Source organism: Colossoma macropomum, unplaced genomic scaffold (assembly GCF_904425465.1).
Source record: "Colossoma macropomum unplaced genomic scaffold, Colossoma_macropomum, whole genome shotgun sequence".
Taxonomy (NCBI): domain Eukaryota; kingdom Metazoa; phylum Chordata; class Actinopteri; order Characiformes; family Serrasalmidae; genus Colossoma; species Colossoma macropomum.
This window is the reverse complement of record NW_023494785.1, coordinates 40,846,361-40,868,904: the sequence shown is the minus strand read 5'-3', so window position 1 is coordinate 40,868,904 and position 22,544 is coordinate 40,846,361. Positions and strand designations below refer to the sequence as shown.

The 22,544-nt window shown below is 40.6% G+C and overlaps 1 protein-coding gene across 1 annotated transcript in view; it reads right to left on the bottom strand.

Annotated features, from left to right (window-relative positions):
• erfl3 (Ets2 repressor factor like 3) overlaps positions 1 to 19,363 on the bottom strand; it is an 88,050-nt gene extending 68,687 nt beyond the window's left edge. Inside the window, exon 1 of the mRNA XM_036594897.1 lies at positions 18,718 to 19,363. Coding sequence (XP_036450790.1) covers positions 18,718 to 18,739 — 22 coding nt within the window. The 5' untranslated portion in view covers positions 18,740 to 19,363. The remainder of the gene's footprint in view (positions 1 to 18,717) is intronic.
• Between the last annotated feature and the right edge of the window lie 3,181 nt (positions 19,364 to 22,544).

The following is a 22,544-nucleotide window of genomic DNA, read 5'->3' as shown; positions in this document are numbered from 1 at the left end:
CCGCTACTTGGGATGCAAGAAGATATCGGAATCGTTAATATTGGACCCAATCCTGTTTCTTATTTTTACCCCCACCCCTTGTTTTCGAGTGTCTCCTTGCCCCTTAGAACTGAGTTACGAGGTGTAGTGGTTGAAATCTTCCCTATGAAATGGGACCCTCAAATAAAGAGCATTACTTCATTAACAGCTACTAGCGCTGCTCTGTAGGCGACCCTGCCAGTCTGCAGTGACAGCAGAGGAGGGTAAAGTTCAGCTCCTCACTGCTGGGCTTTAGTTACATTTAGGGAATCATATGATCTTCAAAGAGGGGGGCAATTATTTATTATCACCCACCCCTAATTCTTCAGTGATATGAAGCTGAAGTCAGATATTCACCAGCTTCTTGTTCGAATTTTCCAGTTCCACCTTAAATGGTGCATTAGTTGTGACGCCTGAGGTGCCAGAATGTAACTTCCACATTTAAGGTGGAACAGGAAATTTAGCTAACTAGCTACCGAGACATCAGCAAACTACTAGTGATTTTTTTTTTTACACTTGTTATAAAGAAAATGACCATAATACATTGAAACAACGTTAAATTGAGATAATACAGTGGTTATCAATTTTTTTTTTCTTTCTTTGGTTTCTTCTGCAGCCATCTTGCCGTTAACGCTCTGTTTGGAGGGCCATGCAGCCCTAATACTTCGCCCTACTCCTCTATCATAACAGAAATCGGGACACCCTACCCCAGACGTGAACACGCAAAACAGGCTAAATGGTAGGGGCGAGGGATGAAATGGGATTGGGCTTTGATATCATCACACACACAGCGCTTGTGTTTTTAATGACTTTAAAATGATGTCAGACTCAGGAAAACGTCCTTCACATGTCCTTATTAAAGAAGGCCGAGAGGAAGACGTCGTGTTCTGAGACACATAAGCTGGACGTCCGTCCCACCGCCGTCTTTTAAAGATCAGAGCATAAACTTCGTCTCCTCTGCAGACCAGTTTCTGCCCCGCCATGGTGAACGGTATAAACTTTCACTATGACACGACGAACATGATCAGAACTTAAACTTTCCGATAGGGAATGTAATCAGATACAGGCGTTTACACGGATATTATTCTTCTATTTAACGGATTATTTACAGGATTACCCACCTCGTTCAATCAGGTAGAAACTGTATTCCGAACGGCCTCAATCGGACTAGTCTATTCTGACTGAGGTGTTCACACAGACGTATTCTATTCCGATTGCGCTATTAGTCGGATTATAAACGGATTATTAGGCTGCATGTAAACGTGGCTACTGATTGGCCAGCTTGGATCTTAACACATCTGATTAAAATCGTACAGACACTTGCAGTCTTGTTATTTTCATGTATTAAAACTTGACGTACGTTTTTCTTATTTTGGGCTGCAAAAATCAGACACTGTGTGAACGGGTCCTGTAATCTGAGAGAAAGACTTCACCGTCCACTTCTACAGGTAAAAGTCCATTTTATGGGCTTTGTGCACGAGTCCAGTAGCAGTAGCCCTCAGGCAGTCCAGCTCCCAGCCAAGGGATTCACACACACACAACACAGTAACACAGTCCTGATAACACATGGAGACCTCAGCGTGTAGACGCGCAAGGTTATGTCCCTGTGTGTGTGTGTGTGTGTGTGTGTGTTTGAGTGTGTGTGTGTGTGTGTGTGTGTGTTTGAGTGTGTGTGTGTGTGTGTGTGTGTGTGTCTTGGGAAGCAAGCTTTTCCAAGAAAGAAGTGCGATGTGTGAGACTCTGCATGCATGTGAAGAAGTGTGTGAGGTGAGTGTGTATGCGTGCATGTGTGTGTGTATCTTGTATCGCTATACTTGTGAGGACCCCATGTCCTCACTATGATAGGACTGCCTGAAATTCTTGCTGAAGTGAGGACATTTTGCTGGTCCTCACTTGAGCATGTGTTGGTTTTCACCACAATTACTCTTTTTATTTAAACACTTTTGGATACTGAGGTGAAGGTTAGGGTTAGGTTTAGGTTTAGGTGTAGTGTTATTTAGCTACAGTAAAACAAAAATCAATAGAAACCTATGGACGTCCTCATATGTAGAGCACGACGAACGTGTGTGTGTGTGTATTTGTGCAAGGCTTTTCCTGGAACAAGTAATGCAACACAGGCTGTAGTGATTTAAGCCCCGAACAGGAATGTGGGAGGTCCACGTTTTCCACCAAAACAGATCGGCGTGTGCGGGCGTGTGCATGAGTGTGTGTGCGCGCACGAGCGTGTGTGTGTGTGTGTGTGATCCATGGCTGATGAACCATAAAATGACACCCCCATTACTGGTCGTCAATACCGACACTCATTGGCCATTACTGAAAATCAATAACTTACTATAGACTGTACATATAGACGATAGCATCTCTAGTAAATGGCACACTGCCAAGAAACATCGCATCACCTAAGGACCACCACAGACGGCCCCCCAAACCAATCACACGTTTATTACATTCATTAAAAAATACACCCAATTCATTTACACAGGGGTCTAATTCAGCCTAACTTGTCTAGATTTTGTTTCTCAGCTTCACAGATCCCTGAAACACTACTCAGATGGTTTTCTACGCTCTTAAAAAGATGGTTCTTCAAGGGTTCTTTAGTAAAAAGAACGGTTCTTTATAGAGCACTTAGCAATTAAAGAACTGCATGCATGCTTAAATGGTTTTTCGCATGGTGGAATGGTTCTTCAGATTAAGAATGGGTTGTATCTGCTTCTTTATAGCACCAAAAAGAGTTCTATCTTCCGTTTTTACTAAAGAACCCTTGAAGAACCACCTCTTTTGAGAGTGCAGACATGCAGTACTTTGAAAAGAACTCAGGCACACATGACAATGTCTTTTAAAAAAGATGGCCCTGGAAGGGGATGGTTCTACTTAGAACCATCCGTTCTACATAGAACCATTTCAAGCTGAAATTGTTCTGTGTATGGTGAAATGGTTCTCCAGACTGATGGAGAATTGTTACGATGTTAAGCTTGTAACAATTTTCAAAAAGGTTCTATATAGAACCATATACAACACATTTTCCATCGGTCTAAAGAACCATTTCACCATGCACAGAACCATTTAAGCTTGCAAATGGTTCTTTTAGTGGTTATGGATCAATACAGAATCGCTGTCTTTACTAAAGAACCCTTGAAGAACCATCTTGTTTAAGAGTGCAGACATACAGTACTGTACAAAACACTCAGGCAGACATGAAAATGTCTCTTAAAAAAGGATGGTTCTTCAAGGGTTCTTTAGTATAGGGAATGGTTCTATTTAGAACCATCAGTGGTTAAATGGTTCTCTGCATGGTGAAATGGCTCTTCAGACTGATGGAGAACGTGTTGTATGTGGTTCGATGGAGCACTAAAGAGAGTTCTGCTATTGTTACAATGTCAAGCCTCGTAACCATTTTCAAAAAGGTTCTATATAGAACCATAGCCTATACAACACATTCTCCATCAGTCTGAAGAACCATTTGACCATGCAAAGAATCATTTAAGCTTGAAAGGGTTCTGGATAGAACTGGTGGTTCTAAACAGAAACATTCCCTTTACTAAAGAATCAATGAGGAACAAAAGATTTGGCCAGACGATTTAAAAAAGACTTAAAAAGACGGCTTTTCAAGGGTTTTTAGTAAAGGGAATGGTTCTATACAGAACCATCAGTTCTATATAGAACCATTTCAAGCTTTTGGTTCTAAATAGCACCAAAAAGGGGTCTTGTAACCATTTTCAGAGAAAGTTCCATATAGAACCATATACAACACATTCTCTATCAGTCTGAAGAACCATTTCAACATGCAAAGACCCATTTAAGCATGCGAATGGTTCTTTGGGTGTTTATGGTTCTATATAGAACTGTTGTCTTTACTGAAGAACCCTTGAAGAACCATCTTTTTTAAGAATGTAGACATACAGTACTGTAAAAAAGACCTAGGTAGACATGAAAACTGTCTAAAACTACATTCTTAAAAAAGATGGCTCTTCAAAGGTTCTTCGTTAAAGGAAAGGGTTCTATTTAGGAACATCAGTTCTATGTAGAACCATTTCAAGCTTAAAAGCTTATTCTTTGCATAGTGAATTTCTTCAGATTGATGGAGAACCATTTCACATACGTACGGTTCTATACAGCACCAATAAGAGTTCTTGTATTGTTACAAGCTTGACATTGAAACAATAGGAGAACCCTTTCTGGGGCTAAATAGAACCATTTTCAAAAAGGTTCTATATAGAACCATAAAAACAGCAAAAAGCAACAAGAGTTTTCTGTTTTTAGAAAGGTGAGTGGGACGAACACTGAAGAATTCAGTTAGAAGAACCCAGGTTTGGTTCCTCACTGTTCTCCAGTGATCACATTGATCTGTTTGATTCCATCAGCAGCTCATCTGATTTAATTCAATGCAGGATTGATCACATAAACTAAGTACTGGACTGTAACTGTAAATACTGCACCTTCTTCTAGATCTAGATCTAGAACCGTTTAAGCGAATAGACTCACACACATCCAATCACAATGTGCTGTCAAGGTTCCCTGCCCAGGTAATTGATCTGACTTCCTCAGATCTATAATAAATAAAACAAGAAGAAAACATCCCAGCACTCATCATCCTTTCTCTTATCCTAACCATCTAACTAGCTGCCTTTAGTGAATGCAATGCAATGCAAACAGGTGTTAATGTATGCAGTGGGCCCGTTAGCGCTAGTGTTAGCATTAGCTCATTATCTCATCTGAGGGACCAGCCTTTGTTACTCAAGCACAGTAAACAAAGGATTTCCCTCGGCTGTTTCTGTATAAGACATGTTTTCAGGTTTCCAAATCAGAGCAACTGTTCACCAGGTTTGTATATTATGTTAAGGATAATGAACGTTTTCTTCGCAGGTAACCAAACATTCGTTAATTACTTCTTATAGATACTTAAATATCTAAATTATTCACACATCTCTGCTTTAATACAACAGTTAAATAAATAAAGTAATAAATTAATAAACTGGGTCGTGAACGCGGCGTTTAATATGTTTTAATGTTCGCAGTTCCTTCACCAAATTATAGTTCCTTAACAAGCAGCTTGTTGCTACGTCAGAGTAACGAGCTCCGCCCACTCGCTGCACAGCCGACAGTTCGTTCTCCAGCTCCTCACACTAAATTCCCAAACTGTCATCACCACTGAGCAGCTTTTCAGTCGGCAGCTGAGACAGAAGAACAGCTAAACAACCTGGAATCAGCCAGAAATGAACCCAATACCATTCGCCAAACGTGTAGTCTGATCTTCAGAGTCTGACCAAATCAGACTGAGCCATAAAACTGCCGCAATATCAGGTTCAGCTCAGTTTTGTCAGTTTTTGCCAGATCAGTATTAATGTTGTTTTGTTCCAGCCAGTCTGTAAAGCATCTTACAGCCCGTTTAGTTTGGCGAATGGTGTTGGGTTCATTTCTGGCTGATTCCAGGTTGTTTAGCTGTTCTTCTGTCTCAGCTGCCGACTGAAAAGCTGCTCAGTGGTGATGACAGTTTGGGAATTTAGTGTCGTCTCATCTTCAGAGTCTGACCAAATCGGCTGTCGGTCAAATGTGATCTTAAAAGCGTCCATTTTCTGTTTGTGGCAAAGTAAGAAGTAAAAAACGTTCAAATGGCTTGAGCGTCTCCTACAGCTGGCTAAGTCATTGCTTAGCAACGGCGTCTCAGCGGAGTGATACAGTTTAATACGACAGGGTTTATAAGCACGTCCCTGCTGGTTGGCCTAACCCGTCTGACCTATCAAACGAGAGAAAATGTACCTCAAAGCCCGCTGCACACAGTTTCGCACGAAACATGTGGTCCAACCAGGAAACTGTAGCTAAACAGTGCACAACATTTTGAGATTTAAATGCGCCCCAGTACTTTTCGGTTTGTCTTGGGCTGCAGAATAGGGGCGTGTTTATATGTGTTGTTTGGTTTCTTTGGTCTGTACCGCGCTGGCCTAAATGGGACAGTGAGTACGTCTTGTGATATTCTAAAGAAGCAAGCCATGAGGGGCTGCATGTTACCACTGCATAACCACAACGCTAAGTGGGGTGAGATCACTGTAACACAAGGCCTCGAGCAGCTCTGTGAAACTCTGTGCTAATACATGTGTGTGTACTGAGTATTTTACAATGGCTTTTAAGATGTTTCAGCATTGTTTTAAAACTGAATCATTCTGTGTTTGGTCCATATGGACTTGTTTGGTGTTCACACTTGAAATAAAACACATCAGAGTACAGAAACGGACCAAGACGTTCTTTCTCAGGGGGTCTCAGTGCACTTACTGGGTGGGTTTTAAGATGTTTCAGCATTGTTTTAAAACTGAATCATTCTGTGATTGGTCCGTATAGACATGTTTGGTGTTCACACTTGAAATAAAGCCGCATCAGAGGACAGAAATGGACCCAGACGTTCCTTTTCAGGGGGTCTCAGTGCACTTACTGGGTGGGTTTTAAGATGTTTCAGCATTGTTTTAAAACTGAATCATTCTGTGTTCGTCTGTATGGATGTGTTTGGTGTTCACATTTGAAATAAACCACATCAGAGTACAGAAACGGACCAAGACGTTCTTTCTCAGGGGGTCTCAGTGCACTTATTAGGCGTGGATTTTAAGATGTTTCAATCATTCTGTGTTTGGTCCGTATGGACATGTTTGGTGTTCACACTTGAAATAAACCGCATCAGAGTACAGAAACGGACCTTTTCACAGGGTCTCAGTGCACTTATTAGGTGTGCACCAGCATTCTCACTTAGAGCAAAAGGGTTTGTTTTAATCAAATCAAACCTGCCAAGTGTGAACACACCCTAAAAGTAAAGGCCTCCTTGAGTGACTCCTGCAGAAAATGACAGAATATTTACCAGCATAGGGCTGGGCATCATGACAATATTTAATGCTATCGTGATAATTTACATCACAATATGTTACAATATGCTTTCCTGAGCATATCGTCATCATCACTATTTGTAGAACACTACACGTTCCATTACTGTGACAGGTTCTTTAGTCCTGTTTAACTGGATTTATAGCAGAACAGGATGTGAAACATTGAATAAAACCATTTTAATCATAATTTTTTAAAGTATTCTTTTAAATATGACATTACTATGCTCCTTTTTTTATCTGTTCCAACATATCAGATATAAAAAAATTGAGACATATCGTGTATTGTGAACATGTCCTGAAGTATCGTGATACTGTATTTTGCCATATCGCCCACCTCTATACCAACATGACAGTAGCCTGGGCATATTTCTACACACTTACAAATGATGGTTCTTTAATGGTTCCTTAGTAAAGAAAATGGTTCTATATAGAAATATGAACACTCTAAGAACACTTTGCATGATTATAGGGTTCTCTGCATCCTGAAAGCGTTCTTCAGATTGATGGAGATGGTTCTATATAGCACCTTTTTGAGAAGGGTTCTGTCTAACACCAAAAAGGGATCTTCTATTGTCACAAGCTTGACTTTGAGAGAACCCTACCGGTGCTATACAGAACCCTTCTCAAAAAGCACATTTTGCATTAATCTGATAAACCCTTTCACGATGCAAAGAATCCTTTAATCATCATGTTCATGGTTCTATACAGAACCATTTTCTTTAATAAAGAACCCTCGAAGAAACCAAAAACATCATTTTTAAGTGTGTACAGTTATTTTTGTAATAGGAAAAAGCTGCGGGATTCTCTACAAACGTGGGAAGGCTAAGCTACTTACATTACAGATCGGGACAGGACCTAAATCACAGTGATACCTCAGGAGTAATTGCATTACCCCACCTCTTTTTGTTAAACTAATCCCATCTCGATAGTACTTAAGAGACAGAGAGAGAGGGAGGCTCAGCAGGAGGCCCTGCTTTTGCTGTGTTGAGTAAACCCCAGTGCAGTCACCTTGGTGAAGCCATTAGCCTGCATGCTTTACCCAGTAAAACCAGGGAGTGTCCTGCTCAGCCAGTCTCAGAACTAGGTCATATCCCGTCACAGGAGCCTCTGTTTAACGCTGATCCCAACAGCTGGCCACAGCTCTGTGTGTGTGTGTGGGATAAGTGAGTGTGAGAGAATGACACAGATACTCTACCTGTATGAGCTTTTGAGAACTGCGCTGAGAGGAGCGGGTGCTACTGTGGAAACAATTTAAAAGCTATTATATTTCATCACAGGAAGTGAAACTACACTGTCATCATGAGTTAACAACATGCTGAACAGGGCCAAATTTATATTTAGCTACTTACTTAATTCGAAGGGATTTGTATAGACGTAATGAATGAGTCTGAACATCAGAGATGCTAATTAAGCGGAAACAACTAGAATATTTTTCTGGGATCGATACAATAAACACAGGTTTTCAGACCACTCTATATGTGTTTAAATGTCTTTTTTGCCATGTCATCATTTTGGTATCAAGCATTGTGATACGTAGTATGATCCACACAGTCATTCTGACAGACCGTAATACACTACAAGAAGTGTAGGGGGTGATATGGCTTTTACTGTTTCATTTAAAAAGCTCTATAATGTTCATGCGATCCACACAGTCATTCTGACAGACTGTGTAACACTACAGGAAGTGTAGGGGGCGATATGGCTTCTACTGTTTCATTTAAAGTGCTCTATAATGTTCATATGATCCACACAGTCACTCTGACAGACTGTAATACACTACAGGAAGTGTAGGGGGCGATATGGCTTCTACTGTTTCATTTAAAAAGCTCTATAATGTTCATGCGATCCACACAGTCATTCTGACAGACTGTGTAACACTACAGGAAGTGTAGGGGGCGATATGGCTTCTACTGTTTCATTTAAAAAGCTCTATAATGTTCATGCGATCCACACAGTCATTCTGACAGACTGTGTAACACTACAGGAAGTGTAGGGGGCGATATGGCTTCTACTGTTTAATCTAAAAAGCGTCTATAATGCTCTGTAGTGTTTATATGATCCATGCTGTCATTCTGACAGACTGTAATACACTACAGGAAGTGTAGGGGGCGATATGGCTTCTACTGTTTCATTTAAAGTGCTCTATAATGTTCATATGATCCACACAGTCACTCTGACAGACTGTAATACACTACAGGAAGTGTAGGGGGCGATATGGCTTCTACTGTTTCATTTAAAGTGCTCTATAATGTTCATATGATCCACACAGTCATTCTGACAGACTGTAATACACTACAGGAAGTGTAGGGGGCGATATGGCTTCTACTGTTTAATCTAAAAAGCGTCTATAATGCTCTGTAATGTTTATATGATCCATGCTGTCATTCTGACAGACTGTAATATACTACAGGAAGTGTAGGGGGCGATATGGCTTCTACTGTTTCACTTAAAAAGCGCTCTATAATGTTCATATGATCCACACAGTCATTCTGACAGACTGTAATACACTACAGGAAATGTAGTTGGAGATGTAGGAGGAGATATGGCTCGTATTGTTCCATTTAAAGTGCTATACAATGCTCTGTAACACTAAAAAGTGTTGGGGCCAATATGGTTTATATTTGCTTCATTAAAAAGATGTTCTATAATGTTCACACGATACATGCTGTCATTCTTACAGACTGTAATGCACTTCAGGAAGCGCAGGGCGACATGACTTCTGCTGTTCCGTTTTACCAAAAAGAAGAAACCACTTGCTGCACAGACAGCACTTTGAACAGTACGACTGGCAAAGCAAAAGAAAAACCAAAGAAGGCTTAACAGTTCAGATTAGTCGACTGAGTAATGGCTGGTCGACTTTAGAAACAATAGTAGCTGTAAGGTAAACCTCATCCTATGGCATGGAGTTGCTGTGGGGGGAGGAACGCATTGGGCCCGCATGTCATCGGATGTCCAGCACGTGACTGATGGGTGTGTGTGCTAGAATGTAGGGTGAGGGGGTGCGGCTATAGAGGGTCATCAAGTCAGGGTCATACACACACATGCGCTCGCCTGTGCCCTGAATACATACAGAAGGGCCTCTGTGTCTCCTGATGATCCATAAATGACACCAACACATGGACGAGCTCCCAGTCTAGGCGGCCATCGCTGCCATTATAGGAAGTGGACGGGCGCACACACGGGGCCGCGTTACCCCCTTACACAGAGCGGACACACGCCCCCTATTGTTCTCAGCAGGGAAAAATAAACAAAACGCTATTCAGCCACAGAGGACATCCCATTCGTCATGCAAGCGTACGCACCATCCTTTCCACGGCAACAAACCTACACGTCCAGCACGCTCGCTCCCATTACATCACAGCACCAACAGCTCCATGGCTTCATGGCTCTAATTGTACTGATGGAAAACCCACAGTTAAAACACACTTACTTCAGTGCTCCTTAACCTCACTTAGGCTGAAATTCATCTACTTCATCTATAAACATGCGTCAATATTTCAAACTTCCATGTTTGACGTTTTCAAATTTACAGGCCCGTCCTTCATTGTACTCAGCGACAGCATGACGGGACGTTGTTTGACAGGACTTTGACGAAAAAAAGGCAAATAAAGATCGCACACACAGCTCGCTGAAAGGGCGCATCAGCATGTAAACACGGGGAGAGAGGTGAGCACAGATGCTGAACTTGTTCCAGAGTAACCAATACCGGCTATACAACACCCTGACATGCTAAAATGCAGAGCTAATAACTGTCCCGAGCAAAAAGAGAACACCAGTCATCCCAAATGAGCACTCGGTTAGAAATCTGAGATCAGTTGGGAGTGTTCCCAGGAAAACAGCACAAAGATTTAACAATTAAACCACACTCGGTTGAAGATGAGAAGCCGGCTCTACTTAAAATTACATGGTAACTGATTACAGAGCTTAGCTCAGCTTGAGAACACAAGAGTTCCCCAAATTCAAAGTCAAAAGTTTTCTTAATTTTTCAGTTCTGCTTCTCAGTTAGGCAAATACAATGAAATTTGGGCTTTTTTTTAAACTCAGTTTCCCACTAGCCTTTTCATCACACCATCCTACCAGACATCATCTCCTCTTGGATACTCACTTACGGATGGCTGTGGGGTTCAAACTCACAGCCTCCTGTTGGGATGATGGCTTTGTCCATTGCACCACTCAGGAACACCTCAGAACCTCGGCTTTTGTGTCCATAAACGTTTAACCTCTTATTCTCCAGAGTATATTTCGGTTTGCCCATCTGAATTTACATGACCTAATCGTAAGGCGAATTATTCAGTAACTGCATGAAATAAATGTCAATTTTTTTTTGTAAAAGCTCCCCTCAAATTAACAGAACGTGTGTTTTATGATCACACATATTGCTATATGCTTACAATTTACTGCTGAAAGCCAAAAATCTTAGATGCTCTTTGTATTATTTTATAAAAATCATTTTTACAGAGCAGATCACTGAAGAGACGCCATCTGTTTATAGTTTATAGCCCAGATTTGTGGAAAAAAGGGTCGACTTTCAGTAGACAAAAAACTGAGTTCAGCTTCTTTTATTATAAGGGTTTAAAATTACATCACCCACCTATTTGACTGGAAAGAAGACAGTTACAGCTCTCATACGACCCCCACCTTCTGAATGTAGCTTATGAAATATGAAAGTTATGAAGAATATGACGAAGTGCATTTTGGAACCTCAGCTTAAAGATATAAGAGCTCACCAAAAATCAAACTTCTAAATTGAGTTGTCTTAATTTTTTACTTGCTTCTCAGTTAGTAAATAAGGGAAATGCAGCACTCAGGAACACCTGAAGAACCCATAAACGTTTAATACACTGTGGGGAGAATTTCTGACTGAATAGAGTAGTTTGAGTTGGGTGAACTTGTGCCCACAAATTGAGTCAACTCAAAAAAAGCTGTTCTAATTTTTTTTAAAAAGCAGAATTTTCAGTTTTACAGTGTAGGTCATTCACCATACTAAGCCATTCCATCATGCACTGACTGGGCACACCAGTGGACTTTCATTATTGTTTGTTTATTTGTTTGTTTGCCATTTTCTTCATATGCATTTCACGCTCCATTATTTGGGTCTGTTTTGATTGAAAACTAGTTACGGTGGTCAGTGAAGTGATCTCAAGCAAACAGTCAGGTCACAACAACTCAGAAATCAAATAATGCCCTTCACAGCCTGGCTGAAGTGCTACAGAGCAAAGCTTTAGCTGCTATGAATCATTCAGTGTAATTATGATGACGTATGGATGCAATTATTGCACATTAATCTGCTACAGTCTAAGGACGTAAACTGATATTGACCAAATACACAAATAACAACAGTTCTGCTGCTTTGTTTTTGCTGTTACTGTATAATAGGTTGGTTTGGATGTTACCTGTGAAGTCCTGGGACACAAAAGGTGATCAGATTGGATCTTATCTTACAGGGGAATTTCACCAATTCACCAAAATTCCTGCATAATTAGATGGTTAAGTCATTCAGAGTGGTTTGATGGTGATAGGAACCAGACGTCCACCTCTAAAAGCCCCCTTAAAAAAGTTACTCCATTAAATTGGTATGAATATGGGGACTGGTGCATTGTTTGATGGTAGTTTTTGGCGAATGTTTTAAAATGCATTAGGAGGTACACGCAGAGCGGCGTATATAAGAACAGTCGACAAAGAATTTTTTGTTGATTTAACACATTTTTCCACTATCAACTTCATATTTAACCCTCTACCGCACGATGTTGCCATATGGCAACAATTACTTTAGCTTAATTTTACTAAAAAGCAGTAATATAAAATCTGTTTTCTTATTTAATTGTGGAAAAAGGGTCTTTTACTTTGAAAGGACAAACACTTCATGACATTACATGACCAGGAACTTTTATTATGTTGTTGTTATTACCATACGTTCCAAATACCAATTGAAATTGTATTAATTTCCAATATTTGTAAATATTGGGTCACACATTTCATTTAGTATAAGTTGGATATGTTTGCTCTTGTTTTTCAATAAAAGGATAAAAAGATGTTTTTAGAGAAAATTTTAATTTTATGGTGCTATGGTACGATTGCACGTTGTTGCCAAATGGCAACAATTTACCAAGTAACCCATTAAACTTTTAGAAATATTTTTTTTCCCAAAAATTTCCATTATTCAAGCAATTTCAAACAACAAAAACACATTAAAACATCTTATCATGTTTAAGTAATAGTTCATGCAGTACAGGGTTAAAAGCTCAGAATATGCGTGTAGGTTGCAGATAGAGCAGCCTCAGCCTTCCTGTCGCCACAACTGAGAAAACCAGAGTTGGTAAGTTTCTCTGAAGTGAACCAAACTACTCCGAATAACTTTGTTCATATCTCACCGATCCGATTATGCAAAAAAAACCTGAAAAACTGGTGGAACTGTCCGGTACCACTTTAAAACACGACTACCCTTATAAAGCATTTATAAATGGTTTAACATCAGCTTATTAATGGTTATTAATTAGGCCATAAACACCTTAAAAATCATTAATAAGCAGTTATAACACACAAATAACAAGGTCTATATAGTCAATAGTGGTCTGTTATTTGCCTAATAGTGAACCCGCATTCATTTACATACACACAAACATACAAAGGGTTCTTTGAGTGTTCATGGTTCTATATAGAACAAACTTCTTTACTAAAGAACCCTTACAGAACCATCATTTTTAAGTGTGTAGATAAACCGCTGTTCTTGCCGATTGCTGATCTTACTTTGTCTCCTTCGTCAGTGAGCATTATAAGCGTCAGCTTCGTCAGATACAACAGCTCACATTTTCCCCTTTTATTAATGTGTTATAACTGTTCACCAATGCTCTTTAAGGTGTTTATGATGCAATTACTAACCATTAATAAACTAATTTTAAACCATTCATAAACCACTTATAAGGGTAGTCTTTTTCCAACGTGGTAAGTATTTAATAAACTGAACAGAAAAAAAGTCATTTAAATTTTGGCTCCTTCAACCAATTAGTTCAATCAATTTAGCACTAAGTAGAAACCAAGCGCAGTGAGTCAAACACTGAAATTATCCCTAACGAGCCCTGCTGGGTAATGACGGCATTCAAAGCCAGTGTAGATGTATTTACTGCGCGGGGAACGAGCGGATATTGAAGTGCCCGTCAGAGAGGAAGGAGAAATGCTAAGTGTGTGTCTCTTATCGACTGTGATTCATGTGGCGAGGGCTTTATGATGAAGCCGATAGCGTCTTTGTTACGTAGACACACACACGGGCGCGTCTTATCGGGACGCACAAGCTCTCAAGATAATGCATTGTTTCAGCCTCTTGTTGCCATGGAAAACTTAAGTGCTTTCAGAGAAAATCCTCTCGCCGCGAGAAGACGTTCGAAACGCGCCGCTGTGGGTGTGCGAACTTGCAGGTACGAGCGCCGACTGAAGCGATAGTGAAAAATCAGATGAAGAGAGCTGCCTGAAACCACATCCTCTTCTCAGTACTGTATCTCTCTCTCACACTCGCGCGCACACACAGCACCTAACTATCGGGGTCACGGTGCGGCCCGCCGAGTCGTAGATTGACAAAACCACAAGGCACTTGTAGTAGTAGTAGTTGGCGGTGGCTGACTTTACCACTTAAACATAAACACAGCACCACTGTAAGTAGATAATCAGCGTTATTTTAAGCAGTAGCACTTAAAGGTGAGGGAAAATCTCCGTAAGCCTTTAAGCTGCTGCCTTTTTACTCTCTCGGCTTATTATTAGTAAGACTATTATTCTGTTCTTATTAGGGCTGAACCGGTTTGGGGAAGAGATCTCACTGCAACTGTCATTTAAACTGTGATTACTTTCTATAAATTAAGGTTCAGGCCTGTTTTTTTTGCCAAGAAGGTCCAATTTTTCTGGCTTGAGGCTTAAATAAAGTGTGCTAGACATCCAGTAAGTTGTGGCTGTGATGTGACAACACATGGAGGTTTGGTTGCTGCTGATTGGTCTACAGGTAGTTCACAAGCTCTGTTGTTAAGTTAAATATCCCCTCTTAAAACTTAATACGTTTTAGATCATATGGGCTATAATTATAAAAAAATGGCCGCACTTAAATTGCGATTTGCATAAAAATAGATTATTCTTGCAGCTCTTTACCAGTTTCTTACCATAGAAACTGTGAAGCTGCACTAGTTTACAGCAGTTTTTTGCCTATTACAATTTGCCATCTTGATATATCGTCCCTGTCCAAAGAAAACCATGTATCTCCGCTTTTGTCGATTTTTATTTTTCTACATCATTTCAACACACCAGCCGTCCTTTACACTGTGTGAAAATTTCATGATGAATGGGCCAGTGGAAATGCTCTAAAATCACTTGGAATAAAGTCTCTTTACATTGACTTACATTGAAAGGTAAGAGCGTTTTTGCCTTCTCCTGTAAAGTTACTTTTTTTGGAGACTATAATGGACACAAGCCTGGGACTTTACTGTGTTTTCAACCTCGACAATTCTTAAATGCTTGTAAGATTCTGTATGAATGCAGTCTTATATGTATTTTATATAACTGTCAAACAAAATCTACCGGTAATTACTCAGTTACTACTATGCGGCTCCACAGACAGGCCTCTAAAGTTCAAGGGGTTAAGTTCTCAACCCCCCCCTCCAGTCTAGAGTTCCTGATTAAACTGCCTAGACAAAACTTGACTGTTTCCCAACTCCAGTCATTTAGTCCCACCTGCATGGCACAGTTTCTTGTTTTTCCAGCTCCAACACATCTAATTTAAGTCAAGAAGGGCTCGAGGGCTAGATAATGATATGATTCAGTGATCAGGGTGTAGGGAAAACACACAACTGTGCAGGGCTGCTAGACTGAAGTTGGGAAATACTAATACACACCAAGACCCCGGCTGACCCAAGGGTGATCGGGCCCACCAGAAGTTGCCCAAACCCCATATCTCTTTATGCAATGAGACAAAAGAAGCTGTATTTCTCTTATCGTCATTTTAAAATGTACTTTTAATGACAAAAACTATAGCATGATGCTATAAAATAGCATTTCTTTACTTGTCATATTGGCCCTCGGCCCACAAAAAGACATGATGAGCTATGAGGTTAACAGAAGTTATTATTTTGGGTGACACAGACTCCCATTACATGTCTGCTACATAAAGCCTGTAGCTCCAATCTTAAAGAAGTAAACTCTGGATGTTAAACGTGTCCTTGGGATCAACGGCATCACTTTACAATAACACTACCTTTATAAAGGATTATGAACAGTTAAAAGATGGTTATTAATTAGGCCATGAACACCTTTAAACCTTAGTAATCAGGTCCTACATGCAACTAAAACAGAGCAACGTTGAGCTCTTACATCCGATGAAAATGAAAGTGACAAAACTGACAGATATGTTGATGAAGAAGATAAGGTAAGATAAGCAACCGGCAAGATCTGAGGTTTAACAGTGTAGATGAATGTAGGCTCAGTATTTGGCAAGCAACAGGTCACTGTTGCCCTTTTTATGTATGTGTTATAACTGCTTATTAATGCTTTTAAGGTGTTTAGGACTTCATTAATAACAACTAGAAGTACTTTTAACCATCTATACCAGATTAAACCATCTTAATGAGGATAGTCTGACTGTAAAGTGGTACACTTGGGATAAAAAGGGGAACTGTGTGGCTGAGATGTTAACAAAGTCATTCAGAGTGTGGTTTGGTGTGAAATGGTTGAGATTGTAGAGACTCACAGTGGTGGTGATAGGAACCAGAGATCATGTTGTCTACCACACAAACATAGCTACTTTATTTTCTATCCAAAACCACCAGTAAACGTGTAAGTTTATACGTGTTGTTGATGATGGGGGTAAATCTAGAAACAAAAAACTGCACTGGGGACTATTTTGCCTCACAACCTCCACCATGAATGGGTCAAAATAAGCGTATTAAAATACATTTCAAGCCAAAACTGTGTCACAAAACTATCATAAAGCAATGTGTCAGACATCAGGCAACATATTCATAACCATTTCGTGTAATATTTCTCTGTAAGGGAGCTTTCAGAAGCATTAAAAACGTTTCAAGACGTCTGGTTCCTATCACCACCACTGTGAACAATTCTGACTCTGCAAGTTTTTCCAGAAGGAACCGTTTTACACCAAACCGCTCTGGATGACTCTGTTCACATCTTAACCTCTTAATCATGCAGAAATTTTGATAAGTCGATAGAGTTACCCTTTAATGTAACTAGCCTGACTAAACCTGAAGACAACTTAACGCGCGTCACCGTCAAAAAATTCGACGAGGACGTTAAACGTCACGATAAAAAGGCTCAAACGGAGACGAGAAAGTGCTTAAATATGAAACTTTGCGAGAATAATGTAGAAAACTGGGGTAAAACAGCCGCCCCTCAGAGAAAAAGTGGCCGAAATAACGCTAGTTCGTTAGCTGACGGTTGGAATTCGAATCTATCCAGAGCTCGCGCTCGCTCCACAGCCACTCACGCGGGCGAAAATGTTCGCGAGAGCGCGAACAAACAAAAACAAACCGCCACACGTCGGTCACCATTTTCACAGCGTGTATAACCCGTTCCAACAGACTCAACAGGTAGCAGCCCAGACTAGGCTAACTCTACGAACCGTGCCACCGGCCAACCGCCAACATTTCTGCTGCTGTAACTCATCTGAGCTCAACTCAACCACAAAGTCAATAATAAAGCAGAGCGCCTGCCATTTTAAAGGGGAATTCCACCCACTTTCCAAAATTCCTCCATAAGTCAAAGGCTGAGAAGTGGAAAAAGTCATTCAGGGCGGTTTGGTGTGAAATGCTCCGTTCTAGACAAACTTACCGAATCAAAACTATTCACAGTGGTGGTGATAGGAACCAGACGTCCACCTCTAAAAGCTCCCTCACAGGAAGTTATTAAGCCACATGACATAGTTATGAACAGCATGAGACATGGTTCTATAATAGTTCTGAGGCTACGGTGTACTTTTTGAGGTCCATCCGTGGTGGTGTAGGGTTGTTATAAGGAAAAGTAGACCCCCAATAAAACTTTTTGTTTCCAGATTTATCACTAATACATATTAACACACGTGTACGTTCACTGGTGCTTCTGGGTAGTAAATAAAATGGCTATATTCGTCTTGTGGGCATGGCGACTCCCTGGTTCCGTTCACCACCACTGTCCCTACAACGAACCGTTTCACTCCAAACCACTCTGTATAACTCTGTTTACATCTCAGTGATTGAATCATGCGTCCATTTTGAAATCTGAATTCTCCTTTAAGACTGACTGACCTGACATGAGACTCTGCTCACTTGGCTGGAGGCGGGTTTTGAGAATAGTGCAGGTTGTCTGTCATATTTTTATCCTAATCCAGCCAATGGCACCAGCTAAGTGCCCAAATCTACACTCAACACATGTCTAGTTACTCCGAAACCCTGGATAAACAAGAAAAGTAAGACAAGTTTTCCTAATTCGCCAGCTTCTTGGTCGAATTTTCCCGTTCCACCTTAAATGGTGCAGCAGTTACATTCTGGCGCCTCACCATTTAAGGTGGAACGGAAAAATTCGAACAAGAAGCTGGCGAACGAGAAGACTTCGTGACAAGTTTGCGACCACTTTTGCTCTCGCAGATAAAAAACACGTCCGAAAGAAGCATAAATACGGCCGCTGTGTCCGTTTTAACCTGTTTTGGCCGTGTCGTTTGAATCGAAGCAGGGCCGAAGTTGTTGCTAATGTGAACTGCTCGGCTCGGCTGCAGTGTGGAACCGAAACGGCTGGGCTAGCTAAGCAGCTAAGCGAGTGTCAACAACAACGTTTCGATTCATAATGAAGGAAGGTCTGGGGCTGAACTTACCCGAGTCCCCCGGGGTTTTCATCTTTGAAAGTTGTGTAACTGTTAGTTAGCAGGCTGGGGTGTAGAGCGGAGAGAGAGAGAGGCGTCCCGGAGCAGCAGCGGCGCTGAAGACAAAACAACAACACGCCGAAACTTTCACTTCAAACGTCTCGCTGACAACTTCCAGCCTCCGGTAACGCTAACCTACAGTCGCCGGGTGGGTCGTCGCCGCCGTCGTCCCCCTCCTCCTCCTCCTCCTCCTCCTCCTCCTCCTCGTTTCCTCTCCCTCACACACACACACACACACACGCCCCCTCCCCAACAGCAGAGTTTTGGAGAGTGGAAGTTGATCCGGAGGCTCCCCACACGGCTGCTGCTCAGCCCCGAGTCCCGATCAGATCAGCGCCGTCCCGGCCGAGGAAGCCGAGCTTCTCGCTCAGTGTTGCGCCCGGTTCCGCGACTTGTTGTTCTGCTTGTTGTCGTTTGTTCTAACATTTTCGCATCTCTCTCGTCTCAAAAAAGCTCCCCTACCGACTTTTCTTTTCTTCTTTTTCCCTCTCCTTTTCTTCTTCCTCCACCCCTCCACAGTCTCCACAGTCCGCAACTAGCGTTACTCACTCACTCTCTCACTCACTCTCTCCCTAGCTCTCTCTCTCTCACTCACTCACCCTGGTGTCGTGTTTCGCCCACATGAGGAGGAGGAGGAGAGGGAGGAGGTGGACGGGGTGGGCGTGGCCTGTGCGCGAGTGTGGGCGGGGTCACGCAGGCAGCGTCAAACACGCCGTGCCGTACCGTACTTACTCGACGCGCCGTCGCCATGGAGACCGGGGCGGTGACGTCGACGACGAGCCAATCAGCGTCCTCGCGAAAGGCTGCACGTCAGCCCGCTTGTGTTTTTCACTTTTTTAACCTTCACTTTTCACGGAAAAAAAAAACAATCATAATGTGTTTATTACTTTGAAGTTTATTGGCAATAAAGGAAAATAAAATTATTTAAGGTTGTTCATTATTTTAAACAATAATACAGGCCATACATTACAGCCCCAACTACATCAACAAACAAACAAACAAACAAATAAATAAGGGTACTTCAAACACACACTTTAATCATGAATCTATGCGACAAGGGACTTTCTTGAAGGGGAACTCCACCGACTTTTCAAAATTTCTATATAATATTATTTTAGATTATTCCTTATTTTGAATAATAATAGAGGCCGTCTACAATGCTTTGCATCCCCAACCAAATAAATAAACACACAAGTAAATAATTAAAAAAGGATACTTCAATCACACACACTTAAATCATGAATCTGTGTTACAAGTGAATTGCTATAAAGGGGAAATCCACCGACTTTTCAAAATTTCTGTATAATATTATTTTATTCATTAATTTAAACAACAATACAGGTCACACTTGCAGCCCCAACTACATAAATAAACAAACAAAGAAATCAATAAAAAAGGGTACTTCAAACACACACTTAAATCATGAATTTATGTCACAAGGGATTTACTTAAAGGGGAATTCCACTGACTTTTCGAAATTTCCACACAATATTAATTTGCATTATTCATTATTTTAAACAATAATACAGATCACCTACAACACGTTGCAGCCCCCAACCAAATAAATAAACACACAAGTAAATAAATAAAAGAGGATACTTCAAACACACACTTACATCATGAATCTATGTTACAAGCGAATTGATATAAAGGGGAAATCCACCAACGTTTCAAATTTTCTACATAATCCAAAGGTCAAGAAGTCATTGAGAGTGGTTTGATATAGGCATTTCATTTGCTTTATTTTGCCTTGTAGTGCCCTGCACATACCTCTCCGCCATGATTATATTTAAACAATTTATGTTAAATGCAAAAAGCTTTCATCAAACCTACATCAGGCATTGCATTCATAACCACATCGCATAATAACTTTCTGTGAGGGAGCTTTTAGAGGTGGATGTCTGGTTCCTATCACCACCACTGTGATACCACCTAATGATAAAGCAGTGGATTTCCCCTTTAAGATGCGTTTGACTTTTGGCAACAGCACAAAGAGATTCATATAAGAATATTACTTAATGCTGTACATTACTGTTAAAGACTGTTTACAGTGTGTTTGTGCCTCTGTGCGGGGTCGGGGTGGGGGGTGTGGGGGTATGGCCATGTTGGAAAGCATGCTTGTGTGATTCCTGTGTGAATATTTAAATGTGATCTGTTTGCTCAAGCATACATATCCTGTTTAAGTGCCGATAACTTGAACCGTAACAGATTCTCTTTCGCACAGACACACACACACACACACACACACACACACACACACACACACACACACACGTCACACTTGGGAAGTGTAGCTCATCCCCTTCTTGTAGATGAGCATGAGGCCCTTTTCACCCTGAACAAAATGTTGCCCTGCTTCTCAGCTGGAAACCCATCTTCACTGAACTTTTTGAGATCACGCAATCACATGGCCACTTTATTAACCTGTTTATGTTCATGTCTGAAATTTTAAAGGAGAATTTCACCAATTTTTTCAAAATTTCTCCATAATTCAATTGTTGAAATGTAAACAAAGTCGTTCTTAGCTATTGATATAGTTTTGTAAATGATACACAGATGTTGACAAACTTTCAACATAACTTTATATTTGCTGTTATAGGTTAACCAAACCACCACAATGTTCATACATCTTCAGGAGAACTTTATAATGGCTGATAATGTGTAAGGTCTGGAACTATGTCCTATTCACTATATACTGTACATTAGCAAATAGTATGAATATAGTGAGAAAAATGCAAGCTGCACTTATTAATTCCCCTTATTTATTTATTTATTTATTTATTTATGTATGTATGTATGTATTTATGTATGTATGTATGTATGTATGTATGTATTTACATAGATCAAGCTATACTGTGGTGCTTATCTCTTAGGTTATAGATTCTTGCAGTATCTCCAGGTACCTTTGGTTCCACTGTTGCCATGTTTTATAAGTTGTACAACATATTTTCCAACAATCTGAAGAACCCTTGAAGAACCATTTTTTTAAGAGTGTAGTGTTCCTTAACCTTTTTAAATATGAGAATAGGACCAGTTCTGTTACCTGGAACAGTGTTCTTCATAGTGCTACTTCTTTAGAGAATGTAGAGAATACTGATTAGGGGCCATTTCTGTTCCCTTAATAGTGTTCTATATAGGGCACCAATGTAGAGAATAGTGATTAGGGGCCATTTCTGTTCCTTATATTAGTGTTCTATATAGTGCACCAATGTAGAGAATAGTGATTAGGGGCCATTTCTGTTCCTTATATTAGTGTTCTATATAGTGCACCAATGTAGGGAATAGTGATTAGGGCCATTTCTGTTCCCTTAATAATGTTTAAATAGGGCACCAATGTAGAGAATAGTGATTAGGGGCCATTTCTGTTCCTTATATTAGTGTTCTATATAGTGCACCAATGTAGGGAATAGTGATTAGGGCCATTTCTGTTCCCTTAATAATGTTTAAATAGGGCACCAATGTAGAGAATAGTGATTAGGGGCCATTTCTGTTCCTTATATTAGTGTTCTATATAGGGCACCAATGTAGAGAATAGTGATTAGGGTCCATTTCTGTTCCTTATATTAGTGTTCTATATAGGGCACCAGTGTAGAGAATAGTGATTAGGGGCCATTTCTGTTCTCTTAATAGTGTTCTATATAGGGCACCAATGTAGGGAATAGTGATTGGGGGCCATTCCTGTTCCTTATAATAGTGTTCTATATAGGGCACCAATGTAGAGAATAGTGATTAGGGGCCATTTCTGTTCCTTATAATAGTGTTCTATATAGTGCACCCAT